This window comes from Lissotriton helveticus, chromosome 8 (genome assembly GCF_964261635.1).
Source record: "Lissotriton helveticus chromosome 8, aLisHel1.1, whole genome shotgun sequence".
Lineage (NCBI taxonomy): Eukaryota > Metazoa > Chordata > Amphibia > Caudata > Salamandridae > Lissotriton > Lissotriton helveticus.
The window spans coordinates 1,627,100,486-1,627,125,487 of record NC_136069.1 but is presented as its reverse complement, the minus strand read 5'-3'; the positions used below and the strand labels follow the sequence as shown (position 1 = coordinate 1,627,125,487).

At 44.0% G+C, this 25,002-nt stretch overlaps 1 protein-coding gene across 1 annotated transcript; it reads left to right on the top strand.

Moving 5' to 3' along the window:
* The first annotated feature begins 22,044 nt into the window (after positions 1-22,044).
* On the top strand, positions 22,045-23,013 carry LOC144774041 (olfactory receptor 52J3-like). The gene has a single exon (XM_078659075.1). The coding sequence runs from the start codon at positions 22,045-22,047 to the stop codon at positions 23,011-23,013; it is 969 nt and encodes a 322-aa protein (XP_078515201.1).
* Positions 23,014-25,002: the final 1,989 nt, after the last annotated feature.

Below are 25,002 nucleotides of genomic sequence, written 5' to 3'. Positions count from 1 at the left end.
GTCTGGGCTGATGCCCGATAAGAGGGAGGAGTTGATTATTTGTCCTAGTTCGGGTGCAATGACTGCGGCGGCCCTGTGGAAGAGGTGAGGGGGCAGGGGTCCCTTGGGGCTCCTGAGTGCGTCTTCTTCATGGTTGAGGCGATGCGTTAAATGGATGCAGGTGCCCAGGAGGTGTGGATCAGTTTCTCTGCGGTGGTGGGTGATGTGGTGTTGTTTTATTCCGGCTCTCTAAAGTTGTCGTAAAGGGCCTTGATATTCAGGTGGAAGTAGGAGCTGAGTTTGTGGCAGATTTCCTGGAATGGTGTGATCTCAGTGGCTTCGCAGGTGAGTTTTGTGAACTGCTGAATGACGTTGAACAGTTCCTTGACGTTGAATGAGTTGGTCTTGATTTTGTCCCTGATGAAAGTCCTTTTGGTGTCCCTTATACGCTGGTGGTAGACCTTCAGGGTGCTCTTGTAGTTGTTCCGTGATTACGTGGTCTTCTGGCTCCTCCAGGTTTTCTCCAGGCATCTGCAGGTGTGTCTGGCTTCTTGAAGTTTGGTGGTGAACCTGGCAGCCCTCAGAGAGCATTGGTTGGCAGTGTGGCAGAGAGGTGCCAGCGGTGGAATTTCCTGGCTGCGGAGTTGGTGTCAGTCGCAGCCTTGAGGGGGTCTTGGAGAAGGATGGATAAAGTATGGCTGAATTTTGTGGATCTGCGATCCGCAAATTCGCACGAAATTGGCAAAAAAATCTGCGAGTTCGCGGGAAAATCCGCGAACTCGCAGATTTTTAGAGTAGAGTACTTTCTGGCTAATCAATGAGTGCTACCTCCTTGGGTAGTGCTTTAACTAACACTACAGCTGCGTAAAGTGCCAGAGTTGTCTCCAGTGACCATGTGTGTGTTACTATGCCATCGTGCCGAAGGGTGCAAGGGTCCCCTGAGTGATCTGTCCATCATAGTGGGTAAATGGCGGGTAGACGGTGACACCGCAAGTGTGTGTGCGGGGCCAAATGGGCGGGCCTTCTATGCGAGTTCACATGCCTCTTGTGTGTAAAAAAGGTCAGAGACCGATCAGAGCAGCAGATGAGGAGAAAGAAGTTCCTGGACACAGGAACTGCACGGGGATTGCACTAGTGAAAGTGAAGGTTGCAAAGGCCTCTCTCTAGCATCACAGCAAATTTTCGACGGTAGATATAGGGAGAAAGCACACCTGCCCAGCACCGGGGTTCTTTGAGTGAGCTGTCCATCATAGTGGGTCAGGGCGGGAAAACGGTGCACACCACTAGTGTGTGGGCAGGGCCAAAGAGCGGGGCTTGTATGCGAGTTCACATGCCTCTTGTGTGTAAAAAAGGTCAGAGACCGATCAGAGCAGCAGATGAGGAGAAAGAAGCTTCTGGACACAGGAACTGCACGGGGATTGCACTTGTAAAAGTGAAGGTTGCAGAGGCCTCTATCCAGCATCACAGCTAATTTTCGACGGTAGATATGGGGAGAAAGCACACCTGCCCTGCCTCGACAAAGCTCACAATTGTTTTTGGGCTGATGAATGCGTTACTGACCTTGAGCTTCAACTCAGGCACCTGCTGTAAGTGCTTCCTGTTGAGGTTTAATTTTTGTGACAGGAGCATCGTGCCAGAATGAACCCTGCCCTTCATATTTATCCAAGAAGACGCCACCGTTTTGTGCGATACCTCTACTCACCTAGAGTACTTTCTATTGGCTAATCAGTAAGTTCTACCTCGTTGGGTAAATGTATAGTGCTTTTCCTACACTACAGCTGCGTAAAGTGCCAGAGGAGTTGTCTCCAGTGACCATGTGTGTGTTACTATGCCATCACGCCAAAGGGTGCAGGGGACCCTTGAGTGAGCTGTCAATCATAGTGGGTAAATGGCGGGAAGACGGTGATACTGCGAGTGTGTGTGTGGGGCCAAATGGGCGGGCCATCTATGCGAGTTCACATGCCTCTTGTGAGTATGAAAGGTCAGAGACCGATCATTTCAGCAAATGAGGAGAAAGAAGCTCTTAGTCACAGGAACTGCACTGGGATTGCGCTCGTGTAAGTGAAGGATGCAAAGGCCTCTATCCAGCAACACAGCTAATTTTTGACGGTAGATATGGGGAGAAAGCACACCTGCCCAGCCTCGACAAAGCAAATGATTGTTTTTGGGCTGATGAATGCGTTACTGAATTTGAGCTTCAACTCTGGCGCCTGCTTAGTTGTAACTATTCTCTGACCCTGCCTCGGGCACCCGGCTGTTTAGGGTCAGGACAGGGTCAGAGAATAGTTGCAAGTAAGCAACTTAAACTCTTGCAGCTTGCCGGCGCCATTTGTAACTATTCTCTGACCCTGCCTCGGGCACCCGCCTGTTTAGGGTCAGGACAGGGTCAGAGAATAGTTAAAGTAAGCAACTCTGGCACCAGCTTTATTTATATCTGTAAGCGCTTCGTGTTGAAGTTAAATTTTTGTTACAGGAGCATCGTGCCACAATGAACCCTGCCCTTCATATTTATCCAAGACGACGCCATCCTTTTGTGCGATACACCTACTCAACTGGAGTACTTTCTACTGGCTAATCAGTAAGTGCTACCTCGTTGGGTAAATATAGTGCTTTTCCTACACTACAGCTGCGTAAAGTGCCTGAAGAATTGTCTCCAGTGACCATGTGTGTGTTACTGCCATCACGCCGAAGGGCGCAGGGGTCACTTGAGTGAGCTGGCCATCCCCCAAAAAATAATCCGCCAGCGAATTTGCGAATTTTCGACAATTTTGCGAGATTCGCGGATCGCGACTTTGCCGAAAATCCACAAATTTCGCGAGCGTAACAGATTTTGGGCCCATACTTAGGGTGGAGTTCAGGTGGTCCTCGGTGACCTTACTCCAGTTCCATTGCGGTGGGTGTGGGGCCGGCTTGGGTGCGGTGGTGGTGTTGAAAGTGAAATGGACGCAGTGGTGGTCCGTCCAGAGGGGCTGGGTAGTGTGACTAAATGTGGATGTTTGATCCTCTCGCGAAGATGGGGATGAGGGTGTGGCCTGCTCTGTGGGTGGGAGTACAGGCAAGCTGTTTCAGTCCTGGGATGGCGAGGTTCTCGAGGAGTGTGGTGGAATCGGGGTCTTGGCTGTTTTCGAGGTGGAAGTTCAGTTCCCCGAGCAGGATGTAGTCCGTGGAGGTGATGGCGTGGGGTGTGGCGAGTTTGGCGACGGTGGTTGCGGTCTGGACGCGGGGTCCTGGCAGTCTGTAGATAAGGGTGCCGCAAAGCATGGTGCAGGGGCTGGCCTAGATCTGGAAGTGGAGGTTTTCCATGTTGGAGTGGGGGTCGCTCATGCTGGATGTAAAGAGTCAGAGGGGGGTCTTGTGCGCGATGGCGATTCCTCCTCCTGGGCGGTGTTGGCGGTCCTTTCTCTGAGTTTTGTAGACGGCAGGGATTGCTGTGGCGATGTAGGGGGCAGAGCTGGCATTGGTCCAGGGTACCGTGAAGAATGCAAAGTCAGGTGAGAGGGTGTCGATCAGGTCCCAAATCTCTACGGCGTGTCGGTGTAGGGAGCGCACATTGAGGAAGATGCAAGTCAGGGTTTCAGTAGGGTGTTCAGTCGGTGGTCTTTCGGCGGCTGCGGTCGTCTTGTCGACGGTGAAAGATTTTCTGCAGCGTCTGCATGAGAACTGTCCATGGGTCGTGTTGGGCAAGGATCTTACGCAGTCGGCGTGGCCTCCAGGGTTGTGAGCGTGGAGGGTGGCTGAGTTGTATTGGTAGGGACCAGGAGGACCAGGGACCTAGCCGCTGCTCGGGTCGCAGACGGGTGCAGATGGGCTTGCCTTAGACGCGCCTTCTGCGTGATCACACAGCGGTCGCCATTATGTAGGGGATGGGGACAGGAGTAGGGGTGCAGGCAGGAGTGAGGCTGGGTCAGGGGGCAAGGAGTGTGGCGAGTGCAGGACACAGCGGAAGGCGGGAAGCACTAAGGCGCCAGATAAAGATATCCCACAGACTTACAATTAAACACAAATACACAGCTCAAAGAAACACAAAAGACGTGATTTTACTCACAAATACGCAGCTCAAGAACGCAAAAGACCTGAGGACGAGTCGGGCAGGGGACTTGAACTCTGCTTGTGATGGACCTATGATTAAAATATCTGCAAACATTTACAGGATCCAGGGAACACAGTTCTCCAGCTGTCTTCAATTCAATATTTTCTTTATTTGAATTTGCTTCTCATAGAAAATCCAGTCTAAGTGTTACAAACCACGTAGGGGTTCCTAAGTTTCTTAACATATATTTTGATACCCCATGACGTCGATACCAATATTCATTAGTGCCAGGTTGACATGCCATAAAATTAATTAACTGTGTTTCTAAAGGTTTGTCTCTTTCTTCAACTTTTTCCATAAATTCCTTTGCAGAAACGTGAGAAAGATGCGTTCCTGTTTTTAATATATGGTTGACTGCATATGAAAGTGCACGCAGATCACTCTCAAATAAAAGATGAGACAAATATGTAATACACTGGCGAAATCTTGGTTCTTCTGAGAATAGTCGTAAAGTATGATATTCTGGAGCTGGAATCTGAAGTGGTCGTTCATCATATCGTCCACCTTTTCCAGTAGGGAACAGATGTGGAAAACAACGAGCTTCCAAACTTATTTCCCACACACTCATGGGAGTTTCTTTTGATTTTTTCATCTGGAACAATTCAATAGTATCTCCTATCTGTTCTTTTGAATGTAGAGGGTGTATAGTATAATGTTCATACATTTCTTCTTTTCTTGAGTTCTCCACTTTTTGTCTACTGGAAATGTGTGTTTCATCTTCAAAACTCATTTCTTCTTCTTCTACATTTACATTTTTATAGTAAATATTGTTTTGCACCAGATATAATGTAGCCTTTTGGACTTTCGTGAGATCTACGAAGTCTTAACCTGTTTTCCGACTCTTTGTGGGTACACCAGTAACAAAAATTACTACAGGTTCAGTATCTGCTCTTTCTACACCAACAGTTTCAACAATTTTCTTAAAATCTAAAGGTAAATACATAACTCTTCCTTTTAAACTTCTTTATAGATCTGTTGGAGGCACCTTAGCTGTTTTAGGCTCCATATGCATTATAGCCTGAAACGGGTGCACAGATTTAATAAGGATAGCCTCATTTGTATTTAAATCTTAAAGTTCTGGAGGCATAGCTACTAATTCTAAGTTAGTATGGACAGCTTTAGCCTGCATTTTCTTCTCTTCAAATTTATTGCAACAATATTTACAAATACATAGTACAGTACCTAACTCAAAACGACCTTCATACAAACAGATAAGCAGCAAATTCTCTCCATTTATCATTGTTTGCCTGTTCACTTTTTAAAAACACATCTACATTCCTGGTTTGAATTTTGTAGTGAGCACGTCAGCAACAAATACAAATATAGGGGCCGATTAGGATGGCGGATGGATTGCCCCCACCAGGCTGGCGGTGGGGGCAATCTGCCCGCCATCCGCACTGAAATGACCCCCCGCCACATTAGGATGGCTGGGGGTCTGCGGCGGACGGAAAGCCGTCCGCCGTTTTTCCGCCCTGGTCGCCTTGCCACAGAAAGGCATGCAGTCTTCACTTTGGGGACCCCTGCTGGCCCCCGGAGTGGAGGAGAATTGGGGGTGCACACGGTGGGGGTACCTGTGGTACCCCCTGCATTTGCATTAACAAAGCGGCAGGCACCGCACGGTGCCTGCCGCTTTGTTAATGCAAATGCATTCGTGCATTTTTAGCATTGCTGATAGCACCGCCCGCCACAATGCTAAAAATGCGGAATGCACTGTGGCGGGTGCATCATAATTCCACGGACGGGACCCCCACCCTTATGGTGGACGGTCCCTTCCTACGACAGGATGGCGGCCAGACAAAGTCCGCCCGCCATGCTAATAGGCCCCATAGTTGGGATTTTAACCAGAAACTACTATAAACTTTGGTTTTTCTTTTTCAAACTTCACATCAGTAGTATCTTCCATCTCTTCTTCAACACCTACACTTATCAAACTCTCACTTTCTCTACACTCCTCTTGACCAGCAAAGAAACATAACTCTATGTCATCACAAGTTTTTTTTTACATCCAACACTGAACGATGCAAAAGAGCTGTATTCATTTCATTTAGACATAATGCAGGAATTTTCACGTAGTATAATCTTCTAACTAACTTCCGAATTTCAGAATGATGTACTGCTAATATTCTTAAACGATGAAAACTACTTTCACACACTTTCCTGGAAAGACAAGCCAGAAAATGACCTTGCAACCCTATATTTTTTCTCACTTTGCAAGGATCCAGTCCTTGTAATATCTTAATCTTCCGTTTCACAGTTTTTCTTCCATATTCTCTTAAGAAATTCAGTACAATATCAATAGATTCCTGACGTATACTAGAAATGCCACTACAATCCCAAGTAAACACTGGAGCCTGGGTAAGTCTCCCTTCAACTTTCTCGTCTATTACTTCTTCAACATTTCTAGGAACTATCTTTTCTTTTTCAATCGGACAGCCATTTTTGAGTTCATAACAACGACTACAGGTATTAACCGCATGCACTAATGTATTTTGTTGAAAATAGCTTTCTTCATTAAAAAAAGGTTCCATACTAGAAGTATGCTTCCATTCCCGGAAAATATTTTACAAAACTTTGTTCTATTTACAAGTCTTTTTCTTTTACATTTGTCCTTCATAGACTGCATTTTGTATTTAACGTTTTCAATCTTTTTAAAATTAAGAGAAACAATTTTCTTTTCAATTCAAATGCTTTTTCAATGACCTTAGAATCTCCTTTTCTTTGGTTTGTAAAATGCTGATCTCCTTTTATGGATTTTACATTTTCTTTGTAATTTTTGGAGTACTCCACTTTTATACAATCTTTTTCGAATTTCTGAAAATTGTTTCTTCCTGCTTCCAACATAATTCTTTTTTCGAGAATCCAATTTTCCAGTTTTTTACTACATTTTTATTTTCCTTTTGTTTCACTGTTCTTGTTCTATCTCTATCTTCTTTATTTTTCAAATTTGAAACACTCTCTACAAGTTTTAAAAAAAAATCTTTATTTCTCCTACCAGAAGGCAATTTCTTTAAGAATCCATGTTGAACTTAATCTAATTGCTTTTTTCCTTTTTTTTTTACATAGACCTCTTTTCTTCGTTCTCTTTTTTGTTGCTGTTTTCTTGTCATTGTAACTCTTTCTTAAAAATTATGCAAAATATCTGTAAAAATAGAAAAGTTTTGAAAACAATTTAATGTAATTAAAATAATTATATATAAATATTCACATATATAACTATAAAAAACATACAAAGAAACTACATTAATGATTTGAGTACCTGCATAATTGTAGTAGTGTATGAGTAGTAAGTAAGAAAGTAAGGGGCACAGTTTTTATGAATGGCGAGCTCTTAGAACAAACAGAAAGTTTCAGTTATTTGGGTATTACACTGGGGTCTCGGTTAGAGTGGAAGCCACCCATGACTTATTTAACCACTAAACATGCACAGTTGGCTGGTGTCCTACTGAGAGAGTTAAAATCCTCAGCCACACAACCAATAGCCCCAGCCCTTAAAATATACGACACAAAAGTTAGGGCCTCAATGCTGTATGGGGCTGAACTGTGGGGGGTTTCCGACGTCGCAGCCTTGACTAATGCACAAACCAATTCTTGCGGTGCCTAACAAGGCTCCCGCAATCTACACCACTGGTACCTTTGTACATGGATCTGGGATGTCGGAAAATACAGGACATATCTAGCTTTAGACCTATCGCATATTGGAGGAGGCTATGGGTTACACCCAAACTTTCCCATTATGCTTTAGCGCTTCTGGAAACCAGAAATATGGATTCAGGGGGTAAAATACTATGGTTCAGACAGGTCAAGTCGCTTTTCAAAGCCTTAGGAATGATGGAACTATGGGAAAAACCTTCAGAAAATATCTTCCCCTCTCAAAAGACCTTAAAAGAGTTGTACTGGGCGTACATAACCCAAAGGGAGTTTCAGAAACATACTGATCCATCACTCACCAGGGCCTTTCTGGAACAAAAACACACTCCTGCTTACGAGCGATATTGGGACCTCATTACCATCCCAAATGATAGGAAACTGTTCCATCAATACAGGGTGGGAACCCTTCCTATCAATACATTTACTAGCAAATGGTCAAGTAACAAAGATCACCATCTGTGTCCTTTTTGTGTAGCCCAATCTGAAAGTCTAGCTCATGTTTTGTTTATATGTCCAGCATATAAAGCCCCGCGCCATAAATGGATTAGACCAATTTGCATACAGAAAGGCATCCAAAGTGGCACTGCGGCACTAAGAATTGTTAAAAGAGATTGCACTGATAGCATGGTAATTGCACTTGCAAAATTTTTTCAATGGATGTGGTCAATACGCAGGGATAAATTGAAATTTTTGTAGTCTTCATTATTTTAATCTGGCCCCTAAACCTAAAAAATGTATGATAAGTAAAAATGGTACTAAATTTTAATGGATTTTATATTCACACAGTATTTATTTTCTTAAATGGTTGTATTGGAACACCCTGTACAGAGCATCGATTGGATAAATTAATTAATGAATTTTCCCTGTAAACTGTGAACATTGGATGTAATAAGTATGAAATGTTGTTTTTTATTGTTTTTATTGTGTTGTCTTTTATGACTAATCGTCGAAATAAAGACATATTTGACTTGACTTTGACGTGAGTAGTGTGAAACATACTAGAGCACAGCATTAGTAGTACACATGTGATTGTGGAACTGCATGGTTAGAACTTGTATCATTCCATGAATACATGGCAGAACTCTCCATGGGTCGTGTTGGGCAAGGATCTTACGCAGTCGGCGTGGCCTCCAGGGTTGTGAGCGTGGAGGGTGGCTGAGTTGTATTGGTAGGGACCAGGAGGACCAGGGACCCAGCCGCTGGTCGGGTCGCAGACGGGTGCAGATGGGCTTGCCTTAGACGCGCCTTCTGCGTGATCACACAGCGGTCGCCATTATGTAGGGGATGGGGACAGGAGTAGGGGTGCAGGCAGGAGTGAGGCTGGGTCAGGGGGCAGGGAGTGTGGCGAGTGCAGGACACAGCGGAAGGCGGGAAGCACTAAGGCGCCAGATAAAGATATCCCACAGACTTACAATTAAACACAAATACACAGCTCAAAGAAACACAAAATAATTTACAACAACGGGTGGTGATGGACAGAGTCTCTGAATTAAGCAGAGTACTCTCACCCAGTCAAGAGATCAGGGCTAGATCCAACACCGTTTTTTAGCTCATTGCACCATCCCAGTTTCAGAACCTGGCTGTATGCAAATTAGTCTGTCCCTGGCCCAGTGCATCATGGGAACAGGGCAGACCAGACTACAAAAGCCAATTCTTACACTGGGAAGGAAACAAGCTTCCGGGGACCGGTTTCTGCCATTTCAGGCGTCTTCGGCCCGGCTTGCTTGAATCCTGATGGTGCAATGAGCAAGGGACTCACATCTGAGTATACCCTTCCACGCTTAGGGTGGACAAAATAATTTACAACAAGGGGTGGTGATGGACAGAGTCTCTGAATTAAGCAGAGTACTCTCACCCAGTCAAGAGATCAGGGCTAGATCCAACACCGTTTTTTAGCTCATTGCACCGTCCCAGTTTCGGAACCTGGCTGTATGCAAATTAGTCTGTCCCTGGCCCAGTGCATCATGGGAACAGGGCAGACCAGACTACAAAAGCCAATTCTTACACTGGGAAGGAAACAAGCTTCCGGGGACCGATTTCTGCCATTTCAGGCGTCTTCGGCCCGGCTTGCTTGAATCCTGATGGTGCAATGAGCAAGGGACTCACATCTGAGTATACCCTTCCACGCTTAGGGTGGACAAAATATTTTACAACAAGGGGTGGTGATGGACAGAGTCTCTGAATTAAGCAGAGTACTCTCACCCAGTCAAGAGATCAGGGCTAGATCCAACACCGTTTTTTAGCTCATTGCACCATCCCAGTTTCAGAACCTGGCTGTATGCAAATTAGTCTGTCCCTGGCCCAGTGCATCATGGGAACAGGGCAGACCAGACTACAAAAGCCAATTTCTTACACTGGGAAGGAAACAAGCTTCCGGGGACCGGTTTCTGCCATTTCAGGCGTCTTCGGCCCGGCTTGCTTGAATCCTGATGGTGCAATGAGCAAGGGACTCACATCTGAGTATACCCTTCCACGCTTAGGGTGGACAAAATAATTTACAACAAGGGGTGGTGATGGACAGGTGTGGCAGGGTATACTCAGACATGAGTCCCTTTCTCACTGCTCCATCAGGATTCAAGCAAGCCGGGCCGAAGAGGCTGAAATGCCAGAAACCGGTCCCCGGTAGCTTGTCTCCTTTCTGGTGAAGAATTGGCTTGGTAGTTTGGTCTGCCCTGTTCCCATGATGCACTGGGCCAGGGACAGACTAATTTGCATATAGCCAGGTTCTGAGCTGGGATGGGGCAGTGAGATAAATAACGGTGATGGATCAAGCCCTGATCTTTGGACTGGGTAAGAGTGGTCTGCTTAATTCAGACACTCTGTTCATCACCACCCCCTTTTCTGAATCGTTTTTGGCCACTATAGGTGTGGCAGGGTATACTCAGACATGAGTCCCTTTCTCACTGCTCCATCAGGATTCAAGCAAGCCGGGCCGAAGAGGCTGAAATGCCAGAAACCGGTCCCCGGTAGCTTGTCTCCTTTCTGGTGAAGAATTGGCTTGGTAGTTTGGTCTGCCCTGTTCCCATGATGCACTGGGCCAGGGACAGACTAATTTGTATATAGCCAGGTTCTGAGCTGGGATGGGGCAGTGAGATAAATAACGGTGATGGATCAAGCCCTGATCTTTGGACTGGGTAAGAGTGGTCTGCTTAATTCAGACACTCTGTTCATCACCACCCCCTTTTCTGAATCGTTTTTGGCCACTATAGGTGTGGCAGGGTATACTCAGACATGAGTCCCTTTCTCACTGCTCCATCAGGATTCAAGCAAGCCGGGCCGAAGAGGCTGAAATGCCAGAAACCGGTCCCCGGTAGCTTGTCTCCTTTCTGGTGAAGAATTGGCTTGGTAGTTTGGTCTGCCCTGTTCCCATGATGCACTGGGCCAGGGACAGACTAATTTGCATATAGCCAGGTTCTGAGCTGGGATGGGGCAGTGAGATAAATAACGGTGATGGATCAAGCCCTGATCTTTGGACTGGGTAAGAGTGGTCTGCTTAATTCAGACACTCTGTTCATCACCACCCCCTTTTCTGAATCGTTTTTGGCCACTATAGGTGTGGCAGGGTATACTCAGACATGAGTCCCTTTCTCACTGCTCCATCAGGATTCAAGCAAGCCGGGCCGAAGAGGCTGAAATGCCAGAAACCGGTCCCCGGTAGCTTGTCTCCTTTCTGGTGAAGAATTGGCTTGGTAGTTTGGTCTGCCCTGTTCCCATGATGCACTGGGCCAGGGACAGACTAATTTGCATATAGCCAGGTTCTGAGCTGGGATGGGGCAGTGAGATAAATAACGGTGATGGATCAAGCCCTGATCTTTGGACTGGGTAAGAGTGGTCTGCTTAATTCAGACACTCTGTTCATCACCACCCCCTTTTCTGAATCGTTTTTGGCCACTATAGGTGTGGCAGGGTATACTCAGACATGAGTCCCTTTCTCACTGCTCCATCAGGATTCAAGCAAGCCGGGCCGAAGAGGCTGAAATGCCAGAAACCGGTCCCCGGTAGCTTGTCTCCTTTCTGGTGAAGAATTGGCTTGGTAGTTTGGTCTGCCTTGTTCCCATGATGCACTGGGCCAGGGACAGACTAATTTGCATATAGCCAGGTTCTGAGCTGGGATGGGGCAGTGAGATAAATAACGGTGATGGATCAAGCCCTGATCTTTGGACTGGGTAAGAGTGGTCTGCTTAATTCAGACACTCTGTTCATCACCACCCCCTTTTCTGAATCGTTTTTGGCCACTATAGGTGTGGCAGGGTATACTCAGACGGAAAGCCGTCCGCCGTTTTTCCGCCCTGGTCGCCTTGCCACAGAAAGGCATGCAGTCTTCACTTTGGGGGACCCCTGCTGGCCCCCGGAGTGGAGGACAATTGGGGGTGCACACGGTGGGGGTACCTGTGGTACCCCCTGCATTTGCATTAACAAAGCGGCAGGCACCGCACGGTGCCTGCCGCTTTGTTAATGCAAATGCATTCGTGCATTTTTAGCATTGCTGAGAGCACCGCCCGCCACAATGCTAAAAATGCGGGATGCACTGTGGCGGGTGCATCAGAATTCCACGGCCGGGACCCCCACCCTTACGGTGGACGGTCCCGTCCTACGACAGGATGGCGGCCAGACAAAGTCCGCCCGCCATGCTAATAGGCCCCATAGTTGGGATTTTAACCAGAAACTACTATAAACTTTGTTATTTCTTTTTCAAACTTCACATCAGTAGTATCTTCCATCTCTTCTTCAACACCTACACTTATCAAACTCTCACTTTCTCTACACTCCTCTTGACCAGCAAAGAAACATAACTCTATGTCATCACAAGTTTTTTTTTACATCCAACACTGAACGATGCAAAAGAGATGTATTCATTTCATTTAGACATAATGCAGGAATTTTCAGGTAGTATAATCTTCTAACTAACTTCCGAATTTCAGAATGATGTACTGCTAATATTCTTAAATGATGAAAACTACTTTCACACACTTTCCTGGAAAGACAAGCCAGAAAATGACCTTGCAACCCTATATTTTTTCTCACTTTGCAAGGATCCAGTCCTTGTAATATCTTAATCTTCCGTTTCACAGTTTTTCTTCCATATTCTCTTAAGAAATTCAGTACAATATCAATAGATTCCTGACGTATACTACAAATGCCACTACAATCCCAAGTAAACACTGGAGCCTGGGTAAGTCTCCCTTCAACTTCCTCGTCTATTACTTCTTCAACATTTCTAGGAACTATCTTTTCTTTTTCAATCGGACAGCCATTTTTGAGTTCATAACAACGACTACAGGTATTAACCGCATGCACTAATGTATTTTGTTGAAAATAGCTTTCTTCATTAAAAAAAGGTTCCATACTAGAAGTATGCTTCCATTCCCGGAAAATATTTTACAAAACTTTGTTCTATTTACAAGTCTTTTTCTTTTACATTTGTCCTTCATAGACTGCATTTTGTATTTAACGTTTTCAATCTTTTTAAAATTAAGAGAAACAATTTTCTTTTCAATTCAAATGCTTTTTCAATGACCTTAGAATCTCCTTTTCTTTGGTTTGTAAAATGCTGATCTCCTTTTATGGATTTTACATTTTCTTTGTAATTTTTGGAGTACTCCACTTTTATACAATCTTTTTCGAATTTCTGAAAATTGTTTCTTCCTGTTTCCAACATAATTCTTTTTTCGATAATCCAATTTTCCAGTTTTTTACTACATTTTTATTTTCCTTTTGTTTCACTGTTCTTGTTCTATCTCTATCTTCTTTATTTTTCAAATTTGAAACACTCTCTACAAGTTTTAAAAAAAAATCTTTATTTCTCCTACCAGAAGGCAATTTCTTTAAGAATCCATGTTGAACTTAATCTAATTGCTTTTTTCCTTTTGTTTTTTACATAGACCTCTTTTCTTCGTTCTCTTTTTTGTTGCTGTTTTCTTGTCATTGTAACTCTTTCTTAAAAATTATGCAAAATATCTGTAAAAATATCTGTAAAAATAGAAAAGTTTTGAAAACAATTTAATGTAATTAAAATAATTATATATAAATATTCACATATATAACTATAAAAAACATACAAAGAAACTACATTAATGATTTGAGTACCTGCATAATTGTAGTAGTGTATGAGTAGTAAGTAAGAAAGTAAGGGGCACAGTTTTTATGAATGGCGAGCTCTGAGAACAAACAGATAGTTTCAGTTATTTGGGTATTACACTGGGGTCTCGGTTAGAGTGGAAGCCACACATGACTTATTTAACCACTAAACATGCACAGTTGGCTGGTGTCCTACTGAGAGAGTTAAAATCCTCAGCCACACAACCAATAGCCCCAGCCCTTAAAATATACGACACAAAAGTTAGGGCCTCAATGCTGTATGGGGCTGAACTGTGGGGGGTTTCCGACGTCGCAGCCTTGACTAATGCACAAACCAATTCTTGCAGTGCCTAACAAGGCTCCCGCAATCTACACCACTGGTACCTTTGTACATGGATCTGGGATGTCGGAAAATACAGCACTACCACTACATATGCCTCACACATGTTATTCGCTCCCACATGAGCAAAGACACATCACTTCCGGAGTACTCCCCCATGGAGGATAGGCTATTGTTGGATCCCATATTAGAGAAGCCCACATCCACCATCTACCAAAAACTCATAAACAATATGCCTGACCCATTGTAAAACTTAGAGAGACATGGACTCGAGACTCGAGACTTAGATGACATTGAAGACAACGATTGGCAAGACACCGTACAGAGCCCGCAGGAGATAGCAACCCGCCCCAGGTTCCAACTGGTCCAATTGATAATACTCCACCACATATACTATCCTCCCATTATAAATGGGGCAGGAGCCCATCAGCCCTTTGCACGAGGGGCTGCCAGGGGGAAGTTACCTTCTACCACATACTGTGGGAGTGCCCAGCTATAGTCCCTTTCTGGACTAAGGTGGCAGACACAATGTCGGAGGTTGTGGGCACACCTGTTCCACTGGAACTGCGATGGTTGTTACTGATGATAAAGGGAGACACAGACTGGTCAAGGCATATGGAAATCTGGCTTGCACTACCAGCGGCGGTGGCAAAGAGAAACATCGCCAGGAGATGGGGATCTCAGACCCCGCAAGCATGGGAACATTGGAGGAGGGACCTCGGTTGGTGCCAGGGTGCCGATGAAACCATATACAAGAATAGGGGATGTATCAAGAAATGGAAAAAGATTTGGGGACCATGGCGAAAGTACAGGGAGTGGGGCTGGAAGAGTAACTAGGCAACTGTTCACTCTGATGGTGTACTGTCGTATTAACATTGCTGATCACCACAATGTTATCTTTTGGTATGATTATTGTTCACAGATCATTGTGACTTGGTACTATGAGCATTGTTCAATAAATACAAAGATTTTTTTAAAACAGTCCCTATTCGAAAACACACATAATATAGACTTATAGCCCGCCGTATAGGGCTATGCCGGTTATTTAAGGCCCGCCTTCGCGTTAAAGGCCCGAGCGGAAGGCGAGGGACATTAACAAGGCACCGGACTTTAACAGCCGGTATAGCCCTGCTACAAAGGGCTATAAGGCTATTAGAACATTCTGCCACTAGAGGGCAGAATGTTCTAACAAATAAAACAAAAGCTCCTGGAAGCTCGAGGGGATTAAAATCCCCTTGAGCTCCAAAAGGCCTTTGAAAAACATTGGAATGTTGCTCTGCGGGCCTTTACCGGCCCGTACAAGCATTGTAGCTATACTTGTGTTAGTAGCTAAGACATTCCATAAGTACATGACTAGTAACTGGAATGATTACAGTGCTGCAAAAAGAGTGCATGGTGAATTTATAAGTGCTTAGGTATTAGCGCACTGAATGGATAAGTGTATGGCGCTGGATGGGTGATTGGAGGAGTGTATGAGTACAGACAGGGCAATGCCTACTCTGCAAGGACAGTGCTTCTGGGATTTAACCAATGCATGAATCTACTACTTTTAATATTACACCCAGCCAAATACAAAGCAGTAACCATTCACAGTTCTCTGCTATGAATCTCACCATATTACTCAAAAACATGAATAGATGTCTCTCTACCACAACACTATCTACACCTCATAAATCCACAGAACAAACTTCAATTTTAAACCAAGCAGCAGAAATTATGTGGCAGTAGACTGCATTTTGTCCATCATTTTAGATACCTCTCATTCTACCAACTGTCTACTTCGACTACACGCATCTTTTCAGTGCATCCAGACTTCCCTTCAAGATACTTAGAGTGTGGATTGTGGGACACAGCTATGTTTTCTGATGCAAAAGGTATGCTGAACACAGAGGTATTGACAAAGATCTAGCTTTGCAAATGTGGACATTAAATGGATTGGACAAAGAGGATTAAACTGGCACCAATTGATGCCTTTGGTGAAAACCTTCTTACATCTCCAACCCCCTGACCTCATAATTGTGCACTGTGGTGGCAATGACCTAGGCACATTGACTGGGGTAGGTCTGGAAATGCTTACGGAGGACACCTTTGCGGAATTGATGTTGATTTTCCCCCAAACTGCCTTTGTAAACTCTAACATATGCCAAAGACAGAAATAGAAGTGGTCCAATCAAATTTGTCCACAGATTGAGAAAGGTAGAAAAAATGTCAACAAAGCTGTTTCTGCTTTCCTCAGAGACCATAGTATGGGATCCATATACAACAACAATCTGCGTTTCGATATGGATGACATCTACAGGAGTGATGGTGTACATTTCACAGATAAGGGAAACAGAGTCCTTCTCAACAACGTAAGGCTCTGCATTGGCACTTACATGTAACTACAAAAACACATGGGCTCTTTTTAGAGCCGCCTAATAGTCCAACATATACTTTAGTTTTTGAACAAAAATATATTTTTTTCTTGCTTGGAGCCACGCACCCTGCGCGTTCACATGGGGGTCGTGCTGAGAGCTGCGCATCTATCGCTTTCACACGGGGTCCACGCTGAGAACCGCGCTAGAGTCGCTGCAGCTCCCCATGTGGAAAATCAATCAGCAGATTTCCCTTCTCTCGCTTCCAAAATCCAAAGCAAGTTTGCTATGACAAAGAGGGAGCCGCGCTGCTCCCGCCCTGTAATAGCAAACAGCAGTGTACCGGGGGTGGGCACCCTGGGACACTGTAGGAGCCGTCCCTGGGGGGTGACTGGCCCCAGGGTCATCACAAGCTCCAGAAGGGCCCCCTCCCTACATGAGTAAAGCCCCGGGTAGGTGATGGTCCCCTTGGCTGTGGGGGCCCCTGCAGGTCCCTGCTATTATTTATTAAGAAATGCCCCCGAGACCTTGCCCACCCAGGGGCCTCATTAAAACAAAATGCTGAAACCCGCATTTTATTGTTATTAAACAATTTTAGCGGAATTCGCGACCCAAGCGCGAATTGCGCCAAATTGTTTTAAAAAAATGCTTTTTTTGGCACTGGGGTTCCTTCTGGGACCCCCTGAGCAGGCCTAGAGGGTCAAAGTGTTTATACCCTGCCCCCTTCTCTTGTTGTATATCTTTGTTTCTCTTTTTTTTTGGTGACTCGCTTCTACCGAGTCACAAGATGGCTGCCAACACTTCCTGGTTTGAAGCGTTGGCAGCCAATCACAGTGAAGCTTGTGCTCGAGAGTTAGGCTCCGTCTAGATATTGAAACTTTTATTTTTTCATTTTCTCAGCAACTACTGAACGGATTTACACAATTAAAAATAAGGTTCCTTTCTGATCCAAGAACTATCCTTTTGCCACATTTGGGGTAATTCCGTTAAGTAGTTTTGGCTACAGCCTTTCCCAAAGTTGCCTATGGGAAATTGATTTTTTGACTCTTATTTTCTGAATTTCTCGAAAACTACTGAACGAATATACACCATTTAAAAGATAGGTCACTTTCTGAACCAAGCTCTACATTTTTGCCAGACTTGGGGTAATTCCGTTCAGCAGTTTGGGCTGTAACCTGTCTCAAAATTTCTTATTGAAATTAGCATTGGGAAAACGTGTTTTGGGACCCCCCTTTTTTCTCAGCCCCCGCTTAACGAATCACCCCTTTCAGGATAGGAGCTGACTTGGATAGACTTTTTCGGGAGAATTTTGCGAATATTCATCAAACAACGCCAAAGTTATTGGCAAATCAAAAAATGATTTTCCTATCGACCGCCAGTAGGTAAAAGGCACATATATAACAAATAAGGGTTCATTACAAAGCGAATATAAAAAATGAGAGTAACGCAAAATCATTCAATTATTTAGAAGGTTTTAGTTCATTATACTTGTTGAACATGACATCCTTGGCATTGTTTTCCCCCAGGTCTTTGCCATCAATCCTCCTGATTTTGTTGAGTTTGTTTTTGCTGGCCTTAGGACTCTGTGCACTTTACCACTGGTAACCAGTGCAAAAGCACTTATTTTCTCCTCTTCAAACATGGTCAAATTACCTTACACCCAACTGGCATATTTAATTTACTTGTAAGACCCTAGTAAAGTGGTACTACATGTACCCAGGGCCTGTAAATTAAATGCTGCTCAGATTGTGGCATCCACTTCAGTAGCCCTTTAAACAGATACCAAATCTGCAATTGCAGAGCCTTTCTGCGCAGTTATGAACTACCATGTTGGCCTGGCACGTTAACCCTCTTCATAGGGTGGGGCAACTCTTCACCCCAAAGCCAGTCGCACACCTAAGAAGTAAGTTTATAGCAATGATTTAATTGTTATTACCATTTTTCTCCGTTTACTCTATGCCATACTCCATTTTTTTAAACTCGAAGCATGTTTGATCCACATGTAAGATATCATGCTGTTTCAACGGCTTCAAGTGCTCAAGATGTGCCCATCCAGACCTTTATCAAGAACACGATTTGGAACGCATGATCATCAAAAAGCAGTGTTTTTTTATTAAAAGTCAATGCATTTTGAGCTTCACAAGCTCTTCTGCAGGGGTAACTGCAAAAATCAATCAAACATTCAATATTACCAGATTGTCCAATATTTTACAAAGATAACAATTCATGCCGTCAAAATTATGTAGATGTAAACATGTTGTATTGTTGATTTATTATATAAAAAAACAAAATGCATCACCCACGTAGCTAACATAATCTGATTTCATCTGATAGATTCCCTTCCCTTCACTCACTACCTCCCTGTTCACTCTCACCTCACTGCTTGCAAACACAACCACTTTGCCTTTCAAACTTTACAAATACCTTCAGCACACCTAAAGACACTCAAATTCACACTGCATTCACACGCTCCCTAATGTCTGTTATCCCGACTCAACCTCCTGGTAATAACACACTCACTTATCCTCTTAACGCATTTCAATGGTCCTTTTCTCCCGCACTTACACATCTTGCAAATCCCCACACAAATCGCACCCATCTTCCTAACTTTCTTATCCGGTTTCTCCCCACATTTACGCCACATTCATTTACTCATACTACATTCGCCCCACTCGAATTCTTGCTACAAATACACTACATTCATCAAAAACGCCGTCACACTTCCACTACTTTCACTGCCATTACTCTGCATTTATCATCCGCGTACCCACTCGTGCTTCCCATTTACAATCATCTCCTTCTCACAAACTCATTCCTCTTCATATCCCCGCCATAATCTCCTGCTGCCACTAACACTCACAAATCATCACATACCTGGCAACCTCTTCACACTTTTGTGAGATCCGTTACCGGGAGAGGTTTCCCTCCCCTCTGCAACCACCCGTTTTTAACCTCATGCTCACACCAAAACCACTCCCTCATTAGTAATACCTAATTGACCACCTGATCTGCCCTCTCTACAAGCAACCTCGGTTCAAAAAAATACAACTCCCATAAGCCAACAGCCAATAGGAATTGTGATAAAAAATTTAACACGCGGAATTTCAAACTCATAATGCAAATGTCTAATAATAGAACAATGTGCTGATGACACACATGGTTCTAGGTAAACACAATAGTACATTAGCTCACAATGTCAATGCCTGGGGATTAAACAATACTGATGACTCAAACAATACTTAATGAACCCGTCCATGTGGTCGTTAACTGATAATCCAAAATATGGATTTTCATCACTAGGTGCAAACCTTCAGTTGGGCAATTTATCAAGCAATGTTCTACAGAAGTAGTGAATGCACACCATTCTAATCAAAGTTCAACCATTTTTTATCCTGGAAATCATCCAAAATTGCGTGCTCACTGGGAATGTGCCTTGCCCAGATGGCACACTGGTTAACCCTGTTGCAAGGTCTAAAGCTTCTTTTTTTAAGAATTATAAGTCAAGCCTAATGTAGGCCCTTGAAAGCCCAAGAGCCGAGTTACATTATTTTTATGGCATGTACTTATAACTTTTACTTGTCCTGGTAGTAAAAAACTATTACATTAATTTCTCACTACTGCAAGGCCTAACTCTCTTGTAGGATAACATTGGGGTCTCTTATCACACTTAATAAGTGGTAGTGTTCAATCAGCAGCAGATAGGAATATTGAGTTTAGGGTCAGTAGAATTGCTATTTAAATTGCTTTTTAATGATAAAGACTGATTTTAAGTCACAATTCTGCAAATGCCACTTTTATAAAGTTGTCATTTTTTTATCTTAACCATTTGGTGCCTGCAACCTGTATCCTGGGTCACATGACTAGGTGTTGCTGGCAGTTAGTCTTTGTGTATTGCTCTCAGTCGGTGAGATAAGGGGAGAGTAGGCATTGGCAGGATCAATCATCTCTGACTTGATGGGGGGGCCATGCTTTCACCTACCATGGCAACGCATGCCGGAATCACCATGCAGCTCCTATACAGACTCCAGACCATCTTGAATGCAACTTGCAGAACTCATACTCAACACCCCTCGCTAAACCCACGTCTCACTCCACCTCAGAGAGATCTACTGGCTCCCCATTCACAAAAGCAGCCAATTTAAACTCATCATACACGCATACAAAGCCTTATGCAACACTGCCCCACCATACCTCAACAACCGCATTCGCTTTCACCTCACCTACTCTAAGCTCACTGTCACTTGCACACATCCCCTGGATTCACAAAAGCAAAACTGGAGGTCATTCATTCTCATACAGTACACCAAAACAACAGAACGGCTTCCCACAACACATCCAAGCATCCTCCTCACTTGGTGAGTTCTGCAAGAAGCTGAAGACTTGGCACTTTGAGTTACTCTGAATGGACATTAACGTACACACCTGCTTAAGCACCTGAAAATCATCACGGGTGATTAGTGCACTTAACAATAGACATAACAATACATAACGTATGACTTTGCACATGAAAAAACCTCTGCCCCAGTACACTCACAAAGGGTTTGACACTAGTTTGTGTGCCCACAGAAGATTTGGGACCAGGGGAAGGAGGCAGGAAATTCCAAGCACCTCTGAGGGTAGAAGCCTCTAGAAACCTCTCCTACTTCAAAGTGGGCACCAGGTATAAATATTCAACCCTGAGACACAACTCTCTAGTAGACCCCTGGACCTCCGCAAGTTTCAAAAGGATTGCTGTGCTTCTCTAAAAGGAGGACTGCTACTCTGCTGCATTGCCGCCTGCGGGAGAAGGATTAGGCCTGCACCTTAAACCCAGGAGCCCTAGAGTGACTCCAATGGATAGTTGGCTGGCTTCCTGATCAGAGCGCATGGACAGAACTGGCTCCAACCAACTTGAACCAAGCACCTGCATTCTTCCTGTTATGAGTCTTGCCCGACAGGTAACGCCACCACCGTCTTGAACCCTTCGAAGTAGGCTCGAAGGTGCTATGCCGGTCTATACCGATATTAAAGCAGGGCACCTGCCCTGCAATAAGTAGCACTTGGCCTGAATTTGTGACTTTGTCTCGGTCCGGCATGACCAGATACCTCAGTTGGCACATTTTGTTTCCAACCACTGTTTTCACTCAAATATTTACAATTGCATATCTCCGATTCAACTAATAAAATGTATGTAATTTTGGATTCAAATATTTAATATTTACTTTATTTATTTCGAAATTGGTGTGAGATTTTTCTTGTGGTTGTGTGTTGTGTTTCCACTTAATTATTGTTTGAAGTGCTGCATAAATACTTTACACATTGTATCTAAGTTAAGCCTGACTGCTTTCGTGCCAAGCTACCAAAGGATTCTGCTCAGGCTAATTTGGGATTTGTTTGAGTTTCACTCAAGAGAATTATGGTTGCGACCCCCCTCAACCAGTAACTCATTTTCGTACACCATTCATGCAAGTGGTAGTCTACAACATATAGAATGATTTTAACTTTTTTTTTCTTTTTTTGAAGGTTGAGAAGACATTGAACTAGTAAAAGCCACCAGAAGGCAACTCACCAGAAGCATGCAAGTCACCAATAACACCACTAGCTTCATACCATTGACGTTCATCCTGATCGGCATTCCTGGGCTGGAGGAACATGGACTATGGCTTTCGATACCATTCGTCTCTGTCTACATATTGGCGGTGTTTGGAAACTGCATACTGTTATTAATCTTAAAAACAGACCAAAGCCTCCATGAACCTATGTACTTTTTTCTTTCTCTTTTGGCAGCCAGTGACCTAGCTTTGCCTAGCACTACAGTGCCTAGATGGCTGGGCATATTTTGGTTTCGTTACCTAGAAATTAGCTTTGCTGGCTGCCTCACCCAGATGTTCTTTCTGTATTTATTCTTGGCGCTGGAATCAGGAATCCTGGTGGCAATGGCATTTGATCGCTATGTTGCTATCTGTTACCCCTTAAGATATTCTTCCCTCTTGACTAATGCAATACTGGCAAAAATAGCAGTTGTGGTTCTATTTAGAGCTTTTATTGCAGTATTACCTTTTGCACTATCATTGAGCCAGTTGTCTTACTGCAATTCCAACATCATCTACCACTCCTACTGTGACCATATGGCTGTGGCCAAGCTAGCCTGTGGAGATGTTAGATTTGACAACATTTTAGGTTTGGTTGTGTCTCTTTTCATATCAGGATTTGATCTCTTTGCCATTGGAATGTTCTATGTGATGATCCTCAATGCCGTCCTAAGACGTCCTTCCAAGCAGGCCCGTCACAAATCATTCAGCACCTGCGGTGCCCATGTCTTTGTGATTCTCATATTTTACACACCAGCAGTTTTCAACTTTGCAACATATAGGTTTGGGCAAAAGACCATCCCCCATCATACTCATGTTCTTTCTGCAAATTTTCATATCCTTGTGCCGCCCATGTTGAATCCAGTGGTTTATGGTGTTAAGACCAAAAACATTAGAAAAAGGGCAGTGCATATTTTCCACAAGGGCGGCCTTCACTCCTGGAGGCTTTACTAGGCCATCCGTACACATATTTTCTTGAAAAAACCCTTCTTGAAGCAATATGCACTATAACAAAGTCTTCACAATGGTGTAATTTGTGTTGAACTTTTCAAATTCATTGCACTTGAAAAGAAGAACAAGTAGATGAAAATATAGATGAAATTAAGTCTTACAGGAGTAGAACACATAAAAAATACTCCCAATGTTTTTATTTCTGCTGGATGTTTTACCATCCAGAGTTTGTCAGCTTCATAAAATATTACTTATTTTGTGTCAAGCACTCATCTGTATTAAGACTAGGAGGGCCATTAAAAAGTGGCACTTTGGGAGACATTAAGGCCCCCATTACAAGTTCAGGGTTAATTTATGCTCCCTCTGCAGACAGAATTTTGCACAGTGATCAGAATTATGAGATGTGTGATAATTATCATACCCTTGTGGGTGTCACCTGATAGATTCTGGTAGATCAAATTTGCGGAAATTTAACTGCAGGGAAGGACCGGACGAAAAATCAAGAAACTGGAAATTCTGCATCTTAAATACCCATTTTCGATTAAATAACTCATTTCCAAGAGCAACACCTAGAAAATAAGGTATTTTCCAATAGGGGCTACCATTTTCTACATCTAGTAAATGCCTCATTCTGTGTTGAAGATATTTGTAGGCAGAAGTATTTAGTGCACCCCGTTTCACCCACCTGTAATCAGGATCGTAGAGCTTAAAGGTAATAGAAGATCTTTCATGTTCAGAAGGAAATACAAACTCAAAATGCAAATCTGCTCGTAAAATTAATTTTCTTACACTACAGGGACAACATAGTGAAGGAAAGTGTGTCCTGCTGTGGATATTTAGGTTTTCCAGACGGAATTGTTTTTTGATTAGCACTTAGCAGTAAGCCAGGCCCATTATGACTTTGATCCAGGTTAGTTTCTGAATGTTTTAAGAGAAGATTTACAATAGTACTGAATTAAGTTGAGCGAGCCTAAAATACATTTTCAGGACATAATCAGTTTGAATTAGTATCTAAGATCTCAAGAGTGCAAGAAAGTTTCAGTGAATAAGGTTCCCTAACTCACCTACATACACACCGTGAGGATGCCTTATTGGTCAGCAATTCAACAACATTTATTGTCAATATTACAAAAACTTTACTAGATTGGTGAAAAAATAACAATTGACAAAAAGCAATATTCATGCACACGCACCCACACACACAAACAGACGCCCAGACAGGCACAAAATACCCTCTCTCTCTCACACTCTGTATCGAGCAGGTGAAATCATCCTCTAAAGATCAATTTAAAGGAAAAAAACAGCTGCTCTGTTTTACATTATCTGCTGTGGACAGCTTTTGCTCATAAGACCAGTGGCTGTACCAGGAGCCATTTGGGAATTTTGGTTGTCATTTTGAAGAAAATGACTCTGGTCATGAAGCTGGCAGAGGAGGCTGTGGAATTATGGCATTGAATGGTCCTTGCATTCTAAATGCAGTATTGGGTACTAGAATAAATGTATAGTTCTGACACAGACTTTTTGCACACGGAGGCGGCTTGCACAGGAGGCGTTTTACAAGCCCATCAACCCACATCTCGCCGCACCCGCTTCGCGGGTGCCGCAGCGTCTAGGAGTGCGTGGGGCTTTAACACCAGAAGGACAGGAGCGGTAAGGCGGTTCTGGGCGTGAGGCTCGGCGGGGCTGCGAGCGTGCGGGGACTCCAACAACCAGGAGTCCCTGCGAGACCGTTCACCAGCATCCGGTCCGCTCTCCCTGCTGGCCCGCCCCCCGCCCACCTGAGGATACTAAAAACATCCCTCACCTCCCCTCGTTGTGACACAGACTTTTTGCACACGGAGGCGGCTTGCACAGGAGGCGTTTTACAAGCCCATCAACCCACATCTCGCCGCACCCGCTTCGCGGGTGCCGCAGCGTCTAGGAGTGCGTGGGGCTTTAACACCAGAAGGACAGGAGCGGTAAGGCGGTTCTGGGCGTGAGGCTCGGCGGGGC

Excerpts from the sequence above, each read along its gene's own strand:
- LOC144774041 (XM_078659075.1), top strand. The coding sequence starts at position 22,045 with ATGCAAGTCACCAATAACACCACTAGCTTCATACCATTGACGTTCATC.